We start from the raw sequence: 17034 nt of genomic DNA on the forward strand, positions 1-17034 counted from the left end.
TAAATTGTCTCAAACACTAGACTCAATCTATCTAGAATATTCTTTGAAAATAAGTTTGAAGGGAGTTAAAATTAAATACTCAAAAAAATTGTAGTCCATACAGTCAAATGCTCGTGTTCTAAAAAAAACAAGAGCATATGTACTCAAAAGAAATAGATGTGCAAAAGAGCATGTGAAAGCAAAATGAGTTGGTGTATTAAAGGTACTTATTCTAAAGGTCTGATACAAGCTAAGTCTAGGGTTTTTAGCTTAAAATTATCTATATTTTGCCTGCCCCTATCCCAGCAACATTACAACCTATTTAAAAGACCTTTCGATTCAGATTTTCATGCTACCTCCATTAGTGGAGAGAAATTGCTCAATTCAACATACGAAGACATAAGTTAAACTTAGTGAGTGCAATTTAGTCTCAGGTAAGGGAATAAAAGTTAAGTGGTAAGAATTAGCATGTCTCTATTAAGAAAACAATTAGTCTATTCTTGCTAGCATGATAACAATTGAGAATAATTCGGATGATATGCATACTTGAGTTGCATAATTGCAAAATTCTTGTTATTGAGCATAATTACACTAAACTCATAATTGTGAGGGAAATGTATTCTAAAGACATTTTTCAATGGTAATTTCAAAACTCATAACAACATGAACATGAGTTTAGTAATTATATGTTAAGGAATGTAATTGAACTAATAAAATTATGTCATCTTGATTAAAACCATCTTTTGAAATCGTGCATTGAAATTTTTATTTTTATTTTATTTTATTTTACTTAATTAAATTTTTGTTTTTAATAACTTCCTCAAAATCAAAATATTTTTAATCACCAAAGTGTTTGATTTACATTTCATAAATATTTTTCTTTCACAGTCCCTGTGGATACGATAACTTAACATTTACTTGTCACTTTATTACTTGTTGTGATTGTGTACACTTGCACAATTCCTTCGTTCCAATATGTAGTAAAGTCTCAAGTTAAACTTTTAAATAATTGTTCATGCTTAATAAGATAGAATGTCTATAAGAACTTAGTGCTTGTATGATAAAGAATATACTAGAAGTTTGAATTTTAGAATATGATGTTATCCTTAAAATTGAGTAAGATTGAATAGTAGTAATATATGTATAATTCGGTATTGTGTAAGTTTGTAAGTAAATCAAATAAAAAATCTTGTTCAGTTATTTAGGTTGATTGTGACACTTGGAACCCAAACCCGGTGATTGAGTCAGGTATAGGATGTTACACTTCACCTTCAACAATATGTTGTGTATACCTCCTAATCCATATGTTGCACCTCCCATTTGTTCCACCTCCTGTGCAACTTATAACTAGGAATGTCTCAAGGCATGTGACAGCCCTAAATTGACCCTAGTCGGAAAGTGGTTTTGGGACCACTAAACCGAGTTATAAAAATAATTAACCATCATAGTTGATGCTCATTATATGTACATATGCTTGTGTAAAAATTGAATGTTTGGATTTTGTTAATTGTAAGTGAATTTTATCAAATAGGACTTATGTGAGAAAATTTAGAAATGTGCTAGGCAAATGTAAGGTGGCCTATTAATACATGTGGGAAAATGGTTGTCCTTGCATGTCAAATAACCCACTTCCTAAGGTGAGTGGCCGGCCATGACAAGGTTATGGGCAAGGGAACATGTTTCCAACATGTTTTGCTAATGGTTGATGTTAGAATTGTTATTATATTGGTGTTAGTAGGAAGAGAAACAAAAAAAAATGTGTGTGTGGTTACCCTCCCCATTGCCGTGTATTGAACAAGGAAAAAAAATTTTGCTCATTCTATTCTCCATTGCCGTGACTTGAAGGAGGAAGAAGAAGGATTTCTTTTGTGCATGATTCGCTTGGTTGATGCTTAGGAAGAGGTAAGCACTTTGAAATCCTTGGAAATTTAGATATAAACGAGGTGATTAGTTCAAGTTCTATTCATTCCATGGATTAAATTTGGGTGTTTGGAGGCTTGGTATTTGGCCAAGTAGTTGAAGCTCTTGGTACATATACTTTTAAATGGAGGTTGAAATTTGGTTGTTCATGGGGAGGGTGCGAATGTGGCCAATGAAAGGCCTTGATGAACTATATATGTGGCTTGGGTTTATGATATTCGGTTAAGGGATATTGTGCTAGCAAGGTTGGTTTAATATATACATGTAAGTTACTTTGTATTTGATGTTTAGAAAAAAAATAGTGAAAGGCAAAGTTAATGATGTTGGATAAATTTTAGTAGAGTTGTGCTTAGGCATTCGGTCATTGATGAGCATTGTTGTAACCTAGTTGTAGTTGCAACTCCTAATCTTGAGATGGAATTTGTACACATACGTTAAGTAAATGGTTAGGGCCGAATGGGACTATGTGTTTGAAAGAATAAAATCGATACTATAATTGCTAGTATAAGTATTCGGCCATTCAATCAAGGGTATAGGTGATGTTAGATCAATTTTAGCACATTCGGCTATATAAGTATACCCAATTATGATATTGCCTTTGATTGTATGAAATCAACTAAAATGGGTGGTTAGTAAGGGTGGTTATCTAATATACGAATATGTATACGTGTATGTGCGATTGGATTATTGATAGAATAGTAAAATTGCATAAGGCTATTGGCCGAATAGCCAAGAACATAAGGTAGCAAGATAAAAATTTTACCATGTCGTTCCGCATGTTATATGATCATTAGAATGTGGATACCAACATATGTACCCAAGCGATTGAATGAGTTGATTTATTTGTTTAAGCTCAAGATCCTAAAGGAGAGGCGTCCAACAAAGGGAAATCGAAGGTCAACGAGTAGCCGACTTGGAATTATTTGCCCAACACAAGGTAAGTCATTAAGCATGTATTTGGTATTGATTTAAATGGTCATAATATCCATGCAAATTGTGTTTAATGAGATGGTGTGTATATAAAATGTATGTGTATGGAATGATGACATTGCTGAATGTATAAAAGTAGTAACTTGCGTAGAGCGTTTGGTCTCGGCACTAAGTGTGCGGGCAATTAATGGGCACGGTGACAAGATTGGCACTAAGTGTGCGAACTTAAATTATATGGCACTAAGTGTGCGAACTTAAATTATATGGCACTAAGTGTGCAAACTTAAATTATATGGCACTATGTGTGCGAGCTTAAATCGCATGGCACTAAGTGTGCGAGATCGTTTATTAAGCACTACGTGTGCGAATTTAATATGTATGTTCTATCGATTGAATATTTATATGGAGATGTGATTTTATCGAGTTGAGTATGGACAGCCGAAAGAGTAAGCACCTTGAGTTCATGGCTAATAGATGCTATGTTCAGGTTCGGGGATGAGCTTGGTAAGCTTTAAATCTATGTGATGATTGCAATTGTATGATTGTGGTGAAAATGAGTTGGTGTGTAAAAATGCCTCAAATATCTTATTGAATAGAATATGAAATGTGGATGTATGACTTGGTATGAGATTGAACCGAAAGGTCCGAGGAATTATGGTATAGTTTCGACATGGATGGAGTACCTAACCTCGTTTATTGTTTCATGTTGTGATAATTTTATTGATGGATGATTGTCGAATGCTTAGGACTTACTGAGTTATAAACTCACTCTGTGTTTTCTTGTCACCCATTTTAGGTCCTTTGGATCCGTGCCGTTTGCGTGCTCGGAACCTTCGTTGAAGTCATCACACCGGCTGGAAATCTTTTGGTATTGTCTTCGTAGTTGAACTAGGAGAACATTTGGCATGTATAGGCTATTTTGTTTTGTTGAGTTTTGGGTTGTAAACTTTAAGCCATGCGAAAATGGCCTATGTGGTCGATTGAGTGTGATTCTAAAACCTATAGTCACGAGCCTTAGAAACCTTAATTTTGATAAGGTGGCCATAGTTTGTATTATGTATGATGAAATAGTTGGCCATGGAAGAATTATGAAATAGTCATTGTTTGCTTTAATAACAGATGCTGCCAGCAGCAGTGAGGTGAGATGGAAAAATCACTAAAAATAGTAGAAGTAGAATTAAATAATTAATAAATTATGAAATTGAACCTTGATGAATCTATTTTCATATGGACAAAACGAAACGACCATATGAGCTGTATTTTAAGAGATATTCAGGTTTTCGCAAAATAGGACCAGAACGGTTTCTGGATCCCCTGATCCGACTTTGAAAATTCAATATAAATTAACCAGAGAGAATTAGAAGTCATGCTCTATATGTACAGATTCCCTTGTGAGTCTAGTTTCCCTAGAAACAAACGGCATAAGTGTTGGAGCCCTGTACAGGAAGATATCCAAGTTTTGGTGCACAAAGGTCAGTGTAGTCAAACCCTGAAACAGGGGAGACTTTAACTAATAAACTGTACTAATTGGCTCGACCAAAAATTCTAGAAAAAAAAAATTTAGATGGGATTATGAGTATAGTTTCAGCAAAAATTTACGGAACTGATTTTCGAGTTCGGTAACTCGAGATATGATTTTTAAGGTGACAGTGACGCAGTTAGCTAGCCTGCCTGGAACAGAAATTAAATATTTCCAAGAGAGAAATAAGGGAAGTAAGCCCGGTAACACCACGTGGTCAAATCCGGTGACGGTCACGGGTTTGGGGTGTTACAAGGCAAGCCACTTTGTAACACACCTTTTGATTGTGGAGGGACAATGATTATACCCCATTCAGGCTAGACATGTGGCATTTCCAAAAGACACCATGTGAACACTAGAAAACGGTTACCCACTTCCTATTCTCCGGCTCGTCCTTAACTGCTCATCCTCCTAGCTTAGCTACCCATTTTGAGACCACTTGTTAATAGAGGAAACACCCTTTTGCATCAGGGCATTCACTATTATGGTTAAGGCACTCGATTTTTAGTGTGAACACTCCTTTGAGGACTGTTGGGACCTACCTGAGAATAACAACATTGTATTTCCCCAAAAGGAACAATAGAATGGACCCTAGTATGTACATTCGCCATACACTCCATGATGATAGCCACCTTGCCATGCTCACACTAACAAACAATAGGACTTCCCCTTTAAATACCCTTTAGATTGAAGGGAAAGGGAGTTTCTTCCCTATTGTCAACCATGAGCTCTTACTTTAAGCATACAATTCTCTTAGCCTTCAAAGTAGCATTCCTTCTCTTGTCTATCTCCAATTATTTGCATGTTTAGGCAAACCAACCTCATTTGCACCACCACCTTCTCTTCCCTCTATCTCCTCCCTTGTTCAAACTTGTATCAACATATATATTTATATAAAAATATCAAATTTAGAGTTTAAATAATATGTCTTTAAAAATATATTAAATTAAGTTTTTTAAATAATATATTAAATTATTTTTTTCACTAAGAGGGAATTTGGTTTGAAGTTTCACTTTTCAAATAATTTAATTAGTTGAAATGTGATTCCAACGTTTGGTATGAAAAAAAAATAGTTTTCTTTCGTGTGACTCTAACATTTCCTTTGGAGTTGCTTTCTCACAAATAATGATAAGTGATTTTGTTAATGATTGGTGGGAAAGTTACTTTCTCATGTAAATGGAAAGTGAAAACAAAAATTGTTAAGATAAAATTAACATTTATTTTATTAGGGTTTAACATATTAACTTATTCATCTAAAAAAAAGCATAGTTATTACATATTTTTCTTGTTGCATACACGTTAGTGAAATAAACAGTAATGTAAAATATTTATTTAAATCACACTATCGAACTAGAACAACATAGGCCATATATATAATCTAAAACATAAAAATTGAAAATAAAAACTGGAGTAGGTAGGCAAGAAAAATCGACTGGTACTTGAGGCATGTTTTCACAGTTTCCTTAATACAAATCCGGCCGCTCCTTTGGTGCTGGAGAAACATTGGTCGACTACCTCCCAGGATACAACAATGAGATGAGCACGACAGTAGCACAGTTACAGTGATCAACGAACTATAGCCTTGTCGTCGCCTATCACTGAAAATGGTTCAAAAAATATGCAAGGAAAAGATCTCGAAATTTTGGAAAATTCAATGTATATCTTTTCCTGCAGATTATTTGGTTTTAAATAAAATTCAAATGAAAGAACTTTTGGAAATTTTGACTAATGGAGACAATAAACTCCGTGAATTAAGGAGCCATTAACTCATTTTAAATCCAAACAGAGAAGCTCTACTGGGAAAAAAATAAGATTAATATTCGCAGGGCTCGATCAATCCAGGCATTTCGAGCTGCCCACGCCGTATAGATGCGCCCCCAACTTTGGTGAGTTTGAATTTGCACCCCCTACACACAAGAGAGGCCATTAATTTAGTTATTAAATAACTACCAAGTTGGTCCATACATATAAACATATTCACACTTGATATCTAATCAATGTGGGATTAAACTTTCCATTCTTCTCAACATAATTCACAAGTGGCTTACTCTGAGCATCAATTTCTCATTCATCAGTCAACTATTTTGAGTATATGATATACCATTTTAAAGAACTCGGGGGGTAGAATATAAAACCATAATTTTATGATTCAAATCTCTACCTTTATTAATCGAGAATATGCCTCAAAGCTTCCAAAATCTATTTTTTCCAACACTTTTATTATATGATATTTATTATTTTAATTCATTATTTTTTATAAGATTTTTTTATAATAAAAAAAACATAGCTTCAACCTTGAGCGCTCAATCATGAAAACTTTAACACTTTCTTTTTTCTTATAAAAAAATTACTTGCTGATAACATTAGAAATCGATTATGCATAAATATTTATTTTTAGTTTCAACATTTTTTTAAAGCTTAAATTGATAAATAATTTTTACGCAATTGATTATGTAGTTTACCATATTTAGGAAGTTGAAGATTGTAACACCCCGTACCCGAGACCGTCGCCGGAGTCGGACACGAGGGGTTAACGGGCTTAATCCACTTACTTGCACAGTTCATTTTAAAAAATTTCCAGACAGCTGGCTAACTGAGTCACTGACACCTTAAAAATCATATCTTGAGTTCCACAACTCGAAAATCAGTTTCGTGATTTTTTCCTGAAACTAGACTCATATATGTATCTAAAAATTTTTTTCTATAATTTTTGGTCAGGCCGATTAGTACAGTTTATTAGTTAAAGTCTCCCATGTTACAGGGATCGACTACACTGACCTTTGCACATTACGACTTGGATATCTCCCTGTACAGGGCTTCAATACTGATGCTGTTTGTTTCTACAGAAACTAGACTCGAAAAGAAATCTGTACATATATGGCATGACTTCTAATTATCTCTGGTCAATTTATAATGAGTTTCCAAATTCGGAACAGGGACTCCAGAAACCATTCTGGCCCTGTCTCACGAAAGCTTAAATATCTCTTAACATACTGTTCATATGATCATTTCGTTACTTTCCTATGAAAATAGACTCATCAAGGTTCGTTTACATAATTTATTCACTATTTAATTCCATTTCTACTATTTTTAGTGATTTTTCACATCCACATCACTGCAGCTGTCAGCATCTGTCTTTAAGGTAGGCTTTACCTATTTCATAGTTCCCATGATTCAACTAGCCATTTAACATATATAGCACAAAATATGATCATGATTAACCATCCCAATGGCTAATCATTTCCAAACATTTCCATACCTCTTAACGAACAACATACAAATGATTATAACACCATGCCCAAAGTGTATATAAGCCATTTTCGCATGGCTATCCAAATTTATACAAAACCAAAGAGGTATGTGACCAATTACAAGAAAGGTAGTCCTATACATGCCATTTCAAAGCTCAACCAAAATTGTACCAAAAGGGGGCTTTGATAGTGTGGGAGACTTCGACTTCCAAAAATCCCGAGTCCGATAGCTGACGAACCAAAATCTATAAAACAGAGATTCAAAGAAACGGAGTAAGCATTTAATGCTTAGTAAGCTTTGAGCCATAAAATTAAGCACGACTAAAGTATAGCATTCATATAACTAAACGGATAATTTCATATACACATATTCTCGAAATCATTCCTACTTCACATTCCAACCCCTATATTCATACATAAGGGATCAACTTGATCAAAGACCGGAAGCTCATTAATCGACTGAGCGAATAATATTCAAAGGAATCAACTATTCCAATGCACATACGAAGCATACCTCATTGTTGAGATTTTACGAGCGTGTCAATTTAAATTATTACAGCAAGATCACTCGTCCCAAACGAGTACCTTCGGAGTTTAGCCGGATATAGCCACTAGCTCAAATGCCTTCGGGACTTAGCCCGGTTATAGTGACTCGCACAAATGCCTTCGGGACTTAGCCCGGTATAATAACTCGCACGAATGCCTTCGGGACTTAGCCCGGTATAATAACTCGCACGAATGCCTTCGGGACTTAGCCCGGTTATCAATCGAATATCTATGCACATCTCAATAAATCATGACACATCTCTATTACAATTTCATAACTAGAATTCAAACTCAAGTCACTATCAAGCATTATCATTTCGGCTCAATAGCTACATGCATGAGCATGATTTTGATTTATTTAAAACATGATCTAATCGAATCATAATCTAAGCTTCATTACTCAAAGACTTACCTCGGATGTGGTCGAGCAATTTCGACAGCTATTCAATCACTTTTTCCTTTCCCTTATCCAACTGTGGTCCTCTAAGCTCTTGAGCTAATTCAAACAAATTTAACTTATTAAAGTCTCATTTTGCTAACTTATGGCCGAATATGACAAGGAGTTTGATAGGTCATATGGCCACCTTTTAGCTCAAATACACAATGGTCATATGCATTTTTAATCATATCAAGCAATTTAATACAATTCATTCGAACATCAAAAGAGAAGCTCAAGGTACTTAGCCCATATATACATTAGACATTAGAGTCACATATGTACGCAATCACGAATCGAATTCAACATACTAGCTAATATTTCCCCTTAGCCGAATTTTCTAAGTCAAGCTAAAGCCATCAATAGGCTACCTATGGCCGAACATACACATCAACTTATGTACTCATTCATGTGGCCGAACGTACATGTCTATGTTGGGGCCGATTGCAACACTTAATACATTCTACAAGTATGGTCACTTGTATTGACTAAACACCATTTTGTTTCAAGTTCAAAACTTGGCTAATACACACATATACACTAGTAAATCAAACACTAACATTTGCACTTCACCTTACTACCATTTCTCATCCAATAACGTGAACAACAACCATATTTCTCTTCTACTTCCTACCATGGCCGAATGCATCACAACACCATACCATTTCAATTTTGGTCATGGTTGAACAAGGAACTTAATGTCTCACTCAAAGATGCTAAAAAGAAGATTCAAGAGTCATCAATCCACCATCACATGCATCATTACAAGCTTCACTTTTAGCATGCAAATAACATCAACACAAATCCACCTTAGCCGAATATCATCTCCATGACATAGTAAAGATTTGAACCATGGGCTGGTTAGAACTCAAGCTAACAAAAAAAAAAAAACATGCATGAATCTCATGGCACAACATCAAACTTACCTTCACCTAGCTACAAGCATGGCCGAATCTCTTCAACATTTCCTCCCTTCTTTCTTTTGAATTTTCGGTCAAGAAGAATGAAAAAAGGATGGACACATTTTTTTTTCTTTTGTTTTCATCATTTTCTTTCTCTCTTTTTTTTCCATTTCTTTATTACTAACTTTATTTTATTGTTTCCTCCCATGATGCACCAACACAACATGTCTATGACATGTTTTGCCCATCACCCTTTGTCCACCCTAATGTCATGGCCGGCCAGTACTAGATGGGGGGGAAAAATTGACATGCAAGTCCCCCCTTTTTCAACATGCACTAATAGGTCCTTATGTTTTGATCTATCACATTTCAAAAGTGTCACACATAAGTCCTATTGACTAAATTCACATGCAATTTACTAAATCGAAGCTTAAAATTTTCACACATTTATTTTAGACAATAAATATCATATTCAAATAATTTGGCGACTCGGTTTAGCGGTCCCGAAACCGCTTTCCTACTAGGGTCACTTTAGGGCTGTCACAAAGATATTTTTTATATTTATAAATAATTAATTATGTGGTTTATTATATAAAATAATTATATAACATTAGAAAAATATTTTCTGTTAACAATATAAATGGTTTAAGTGGTTTACTATATTAACTTATTCCTAGCTATATACATAATAGATTAATATACTTGAATCTACAAGTATGAGGAAAATTTATACCTTATACATTTTCACAATCTTAAATAAATATGCAAGTTATCTTTTGAATATATTCATGTATCGAATTCGACTACATGTAAGAAAATCATACCTTTTAGAATAATTCAAATATTTATTAATAGTAAAATTATTGAATAATATTTTAATATTTTTAATAATAAAATTATTTAAAAATATTAAAATACATTAGTATTATCTTTTACTTAATAGGATAAGTTTGTAAAGTAACATTATATTCTTAGTATCGTGTTAAGTGAATCAAACGTATTAATGTAATTTTCTCAAAATTTTAAACATAATTTCCAATACATACCCACCATCATAGAATAACTTTTTTAATAATGGCATTCTCATAAATCACATTCCAAAATATTATATTCAATTAAAATCATGTCGACTGAGTCTGTAATATCCCAAAAACCGAGTTAGACGAAATTGAGTTTTAAAACCCAGAGTGGTTACGTTCTGAGTTTGTGTTAGGGTTTTGAAATTTTGATAAGTGAATTTGATTTGGTTTAGTGGTTAAATGTTTTGGTTATGTATGCAAGGTTTTGGGCTCGAATCTCATCTCTTGAAATTTTACTATTTTTACTAAACTCTATCTTTGGACATATGGTTTATAAGTTATTTTTGAACAAATGGTGATAAGAATTGGCTTGTTGATTCAATGATTAAACTTTTGTATACCTTCTGGTCTTGTGTTTGAATATTTACGAAAGTAATATGAAAATCTTTTTATTTTGCTGCTTCTTGAAGTACTTTTGGTTGGTTTTAAATTAACCAAAGTCTCTCAACTTCTTTTTTTGCCTACTACATTCTTTCTATTCTTTTTGTTCTTGACTATCGTTCCTTTCTCTTCTCATTTATTTGGCAAATTTTTCCACTGACGATTTTCTGTTTAATCTTTATGGCATCGATTCTTCTAACTTCCTTGTGTTATTCACCTGTAATCAGTCGTGTAAGTATTCTCTGTCAAATTCCGACGTAAGTTTGTTATTGGACGGGGTTGTAATTCGTTTTCTGTGACGAAAAAGTTGACTTACGTAACTCTTTGTTAGGTAAGGGTCTCGAGTTTAATGTTCTTTCAATGGCTTAAGATTTGTGAAATTGTAGTTTGATTATCGATAAATGTGTATTCTGATTTGGGGTTTGTACATCGAAGTTCTTTGACATAGTTTTGGTTTGAATTCTAGTTAGTGCTTTGGTTTGATTAATTTGTTTGAACAGTCAATTGAATGTTGTTTTTAGGTGTAGGGATCACTCTGGCTGTTTCTACATCGAATCTGTATCAGGTGGGTAATCGAAAACCCAAATCTTTGCAATTTGCAAACGCTAGAAAACATGGCCTTCGATACCACACGGTCGTGTGCTAGGCCGTGCGGTAGGCCGAGTGTGCCACATGGCCGTGTTTCGAGTCGTGTGGTAGACTTTGTAAGCACTATTTTTGCCAACATAGCCAGGGACACAGGCATGTGTCCAAGCCATGCTCGAGACTGTTTTGCATTAGAGACACATGGGCCAAGAACACGGGTGTGTGTCTAGGTTGTGTGAGAGAATTTGGGGATTAAATCACACGGGCGTGTACTAGGCTATGTGATAGACCATGTAACTCATTGTTTTAGGTTATACTGTCATGTGCCAAGCCGTGTGTGACAATAAAGGGGCCACACGGCGTGTGCTAGGCCGTGTGGATCAACACAAGTGTATGGGTCAAGATTCTAAAATTTTCCTTAGTGCCGTGATCATTGTTCATATTGAACGTAGGCGTTCATAGGGTCCGTATGATTTGTATTAAACTATAAACCTCCGTATTTTTTGATCTATTAGTGTATAATCTACTATATATATGTATGTTTATTCTGATATAAGTTAAGTAATGATGACTTGCTAATGTATAATGTGCCTCTGTCTAGATGCGTTAAGGCATGTGCCTTATCCAGGTATGTTTCACATTTTGCTAAGTTTGTTCGTGTACCTTTGTGTTGCTCTGTTGATTAAGAATATGTGATATCCGAATATGTTAAATTAATAGGCACTAATTCTGATTTTGATTTATAACCATGCATGTGACTTCATGGAAATTTGATATGATCTGTTGAGGTTGATAAATCTATTTTATAAAGCATGGACTCCCATGCCTACTGATTCTGTTATTGTATGATAACATGACCTACATGCTTATCACTTTGATTCTGTGTGTACATGCCATGACACATTGTATGGGATTTGAGATGATGTTAAAGGAGGAAGATTTTGTACTGGCAGTTTAATGATCTACGTATTTAGTGGCTTCGCCACATATATTTGATTTGGCAGTTTATCTGCATATTGATAAATAATCGTTGCCAGGCAACCCGGGATGACTTTGGTGGTTTGTTTTGGGTGGATGAGTTCGTGGGGGAACTTTAATTTGGTGTGTAGTGGAGTTGGGTAGGATGCTTTCTAAAAAATCTGCAATATCTTTTTCTGCAAATACTGCATTGGCATAGACTCATATCCTCTACTCTACTTTGTTCTGTTATGTTCAACTCTGTTCTATTTTGTTCTTTTTGTTTGTTGGACTATCATTATTAAAATATTGTTGATTTTTTTATCTGTATCGTTCTAGGTATATGATCTGTTCCGTTCTGGTTATATGATTGCTATTAAGTTCTCTAAGTTACTTCAAATTATATGTTGTGTTCTATTGATTTGTATTTGGGGTTGGTTTTACATTATGCTTTGTAGCTTACCCCTTTTTCTTATTCTTGTCTGTTCAGGTAAACCTCTGATTTAGGATCGAATGGTGTATGGAGCTCGAATTATTTTTGCGCTGATGTAAATATGTTTTTTTTGGGGTGTTGTAATTTGTTTCTTAACTTACCTTGTTTTTTTTTTTCTTTTTGCTAATCCCATCAGTAATTGATAATTTCTAACGTGAAACTATAAAATCACTTAAGTTAACTAAAATAGATTTCGGTTTTCAAGTTAAACCCTAAAAGGATTTTCTGTTACACATCAAGTAACAGTTTGAGTGTTTTTTGAATTATTGTCAAAACCAGATTTAAATATGTTCGTGTAACCCCTCCAAATTTGGTCTAAACTTCTAGACCGAGTTTGGGGTGTTACAGAGTCTTAGCTCGATTGGAATCAACATTATTGTCAGTGCAAGAGGACATGGGTTCGAGTGCGTTGAAGCGCATTATACTTCTATTTAAGAGTTAAAAATAAATATAAATAATTTTAAGCATTTTAATAAAAAGAACAAATCTAATAAAAACTTATATCATAACATGTGACTATGATTTTATACTGCTAAATGAAATATTAGCACGAGTTAGATAAAAACTTAGGCCAGCTGTATCCTAAGTTCAAAATTTTAATCTCATAGGGGAGCCTTTGATATTTTCTAAATGTGTTGGTTTTTATAATTTTAAAACCAACACTACACATGTATAATTTATTTAATGAACCCAAAAACTCGAAGTATCTCTCAAGGGTCGTTTCTTGACCAGCTAGTGGAGAATCTTCAATCCCCATATGGAAGCTGGGTATCACGTTGAGTTTTATATGGAGTATCTGGTACTATAGGAACCAGCTAACTTGGCAGCACAAGGACCGGAACATTGTTCAGTTTGCAGGATCGTATTTGGCAGCATTGTGGAATGCTAGCCGTGCTTTGGACCGTATCCAGGGTCCTAGTGGGTCGTATTCGACTGCTGGTCAAAACTGGTGCCGGCCGCCTGCTTCCTGGTCTCATGCAATACTGACAGGGCTTTCTTTGAGGATAGACCTACTACTGGTTGCTCGGCTTTCGTTCGAGACGATACTGGTGGTTTTGTTTCATGCCGTACCGGATTCACTGATGGTGTTTTATCTCCGGAAGCTGCGGAGTTGATTGCAATACACGAAGCGCTTAGATGGCTTAGTTCCATGCAAGTCGACAATGTGGTCATAGAGTCTGATTGCCTCAGTGTCGTTTTGGGGCTCAACGGTGCCTCTACCTCTTATTCAGAGATTGGACATCTCGTTTACAGCTTGTGTTTTCTGTTCAACAAGTAGGAACACTAATAAGGTGACTCATTTGTTAGCTTTAGTAGTCTTATGTATGCGAATCCTTGCAGTTGGGATAGTATACATAATTGCATTTATCATGTTATCGTTTCGGACGTGTCTTTGTCTTCCACAACTCAGTACTTGAACAATTAGGGTTGGATGTACGAGTAATTCTGTTGGTTTGGGGTTTTAGATGTCCGAACTTGGGTTGCTGGTGTTTTAGCTAAAAAAATAGATGTATTCAAATTATAATTTAGAAATGAAATAAACTCATTCAAAGGACAACAAATGAAACTATAAAACCTAAAAAGACTTCGAAAAGGAAATAAAGTCGTTACCAAAAGAAAAAAGAAAAGAAATAAAGCCAAAAATGAAATAGGCTATTGACATATTACAAATATATACAAAACCAGAACCAGTATCCATCCTAAACTTGACTCCAAAAAAAGGAAAATGAAATAAAGCCTAAAATGAAATAGTAGATTGACATATTACAAATATATACAAAACCAGAATCAGTATACATCCTCAATTGCCAAATTGACTAATTAATTTTTACAGCATCGAATGCACCGCTTTATGCAAAATTGAGATAGATTAAAGAATAACCAACATCCTAAGAATACAACAGGGTATCCCCATCCATAACTACTATAACCACCACCATGATCAGCGATAGCATCAATTCTGACAAATAAACTATAACCTACAACTAAAATGGTTCCTTTCCAAAATTCATCATATAGAACAAGGAATAACAAAAATACTTGAATTACAGCTACAACTTTTTCTCCAGCAAAAAGGGAAAGAGAATACGAAGGGAATATCCAACATCCCACGATTGAAACACTGAGTTTTGACACCTGATGATATGCGATACACACGAACACCATTAAAATGAAAATAATAGTTGAAAATATACGAAGAGTTACAGCTATTGAAAAAGTTGGGGCTATGGAAGACAGTGATTGGTCGAAACACATCGCAAGGAACGCAAGTAATACTTCAAGGGCTGTCCTGAAACCATTGGGAAAAGGTTTAAGCAGGGCTAGTGTTAGGAAAAAGGTTACGATAAAGACAACATAGGCTAGAATATAGAAAATTAGGAAATAGGATTCACCCAGGACTGATGTCCCTATACTCCCCGGTGAATCCCTTTCTTCAATAGGTATATGATGAAATGGCTCTGAAGGACTGTCGCCCTGCCAAACACCACCAGGCGGACTAAGACTTGCTTGGTAGGTTGTAGTTAGAAGGAGTCCTAAAATTACTAGTAAGGCATTGCGATCTTGGTCTGAGATATTATCCATATCATGAAAAATTAGTGATGATGCTTTTGTCGCAGACGCCATGATTTGTTTCTCCATCTTATGATTGAAGTTTGAAAATACAGGAAAAAAGCAACCGCGTAGAATAGTAATGCTTTCTCGACTATTATGTTCTTGTGCAACTTCAAGTGCCGTCAAACCATGTTGATTGGTGTCATACTTGTCAGCTTTGCAGTTCAATAGCAATTTGAGCATCTGTTTTATTATTACAATTAGTTAATCACGTCTTTGAAATATAAAAGAATCCGTGTAATATTAATCGGTAAAGCGGATGAGTCAAACCTCGGGTTGATTTTTCCTGGCAGCTATGTGAAGTGCAGTGTTGCCATCTTTGTCTTTTCGGTTCACCACTTCCCGGCAGTAGTCTTTCTTCTTTAGAGTTCTAATTAGAACTTGGAGAACATCCAATCTATTGTTTTCCGTTGCAATATGCAAAGCAGTGCTATTTATGGTTGTAACATCTCGAATACAATCAGGACAAGTCTCAAGAAATTTATCTAAGAGACCATCGTAGTTTCCAACTCTACTAATGTAGTGCAATGGAGTCTCACCATTCTTCCCTCTGATACGAACCAGATCTTTATCGATTTCAATGAAACGTAACACCATCTCTTTATGCCCTGCCTGGACGGCAAGGTGAATAGGGCTCAAGCCTCGGTGGAGCTTCCTAGCAAAGGATGGTTTTAAACTCAGAATCTCCATTGCAAACTCGGTACACCCATTCTCTGCAGCAATATGTAATGGAGTATTGACAAACTCCACCTCATCCAAGTTCTTCAAAACATTTCCGTCTCTCTCGATTATTGAATACAAATCACTAACATTTCCTGCTCGAGCAGCTCTTTTCAATCTTGTATCCATGCCAGCACCAGGGATCAAGCGACAATAGGAAGGGAGAAACTGAAAAGAAATTGAAAAGCGAATTTGATCAGTTCACCCTCTAAACTTTAAATAAATGGCTAATAACTAAAAACGAAAAATTGATTTTATAAGACCATTAAAGTCTATTTCAAAATGTGATTGGTTAATAACTGGTGGAAAAGGTCTATATAAAAAAATGATGAGAAAAATGAATAACCTTTAGAATATAACTGATATAACTAAAACATCGAAAGATTCAGTTTGAAAAAAAAAATATTGAAAAGTAAAACCAATTGGTCGTCTGAACCCAAAGCCATGTTAATTTTTTTATATATAATGTATAACAACCTTTAAATTTCTTCATTTCTTCGTACTTAAGCTTGAACGATTTCATATTTTTTTATAATAATAACAGTATCAAAGTTGAATTCGTAAATCATATTAATTTTTTTAAGAAGAGATATAATAAATTCTAAAACAACTACTTCTATGCAATATTATAAACATATGTATTTACATGGGTTAATATATATACTAAAAGAAAATTAATATTCATCATTATTATCTTTATAATTTTATTAACTAGAAAAGAAA

General features: G+C 34.6%; 1 protein-coding gene across 1 annotated transcript; it reads right to left on the reverse strand.

Annotated features, from left to right (window-relative positions):
- Nucleotides 1-14712: 14712 nt before the first annotated feature.
- On the reverse strand, nucleotides 14713-16595 carry LOC108466074 (ankyrin repeat-containing protein BDA1-like). Its single transcript, XM_053020717.1, has 2 exons — nucleotides 15862-16595; nucleotides 14713-15774 (listed from the first exon to the last, which is right to left on the reverse strand). Exons 1-2 carry the CDS (start codon nucleotides 16438-16440, stop codon nucleotides 14800-14802), a joined length of 1554 nt encoding a protein of 517 aa, XP_052876677.1. The 5' UTR covers nucleotides 16441-16595; the 3' UTR covers nucleotides 14713-14799.
- Nucleotides 16596-17034: the final 439 nt, after the last annotated feature.

Source organism: Gossypium arboreum, chromosome 10 (assembly GCF_025698485.1).
Source record: "Gossypium arboreum isolate Shixiya-1 chromosome 10, ASM2569848v2, whole genome shotgun sequence".
NCBI lineage: Eukaryota > Viridiplantae > Streptophyta > Magnoliopsida > Malvales > Malvaceae > Gossypium > Gossypium arboreum.

What these genes read in the sequence shown, in the direction of transcription:
- LOC108466074 (XM_053020717.1), bottom strand. Translation starts at nt 16,440, where the DNA reads ATGGATACAAGATTGAAAAGAGCTGCTCGAGCAGGAAATGTTAGTGAT. An exon ending in CCAGGAAAAATCAACCCGAG is followed by an intron (nt 15,775 to 15,861) that starts GTTTGACTCATC and finishes ATAATAAAACAG; the next exon opens with ATGCTCAAATTGCTATTGAA.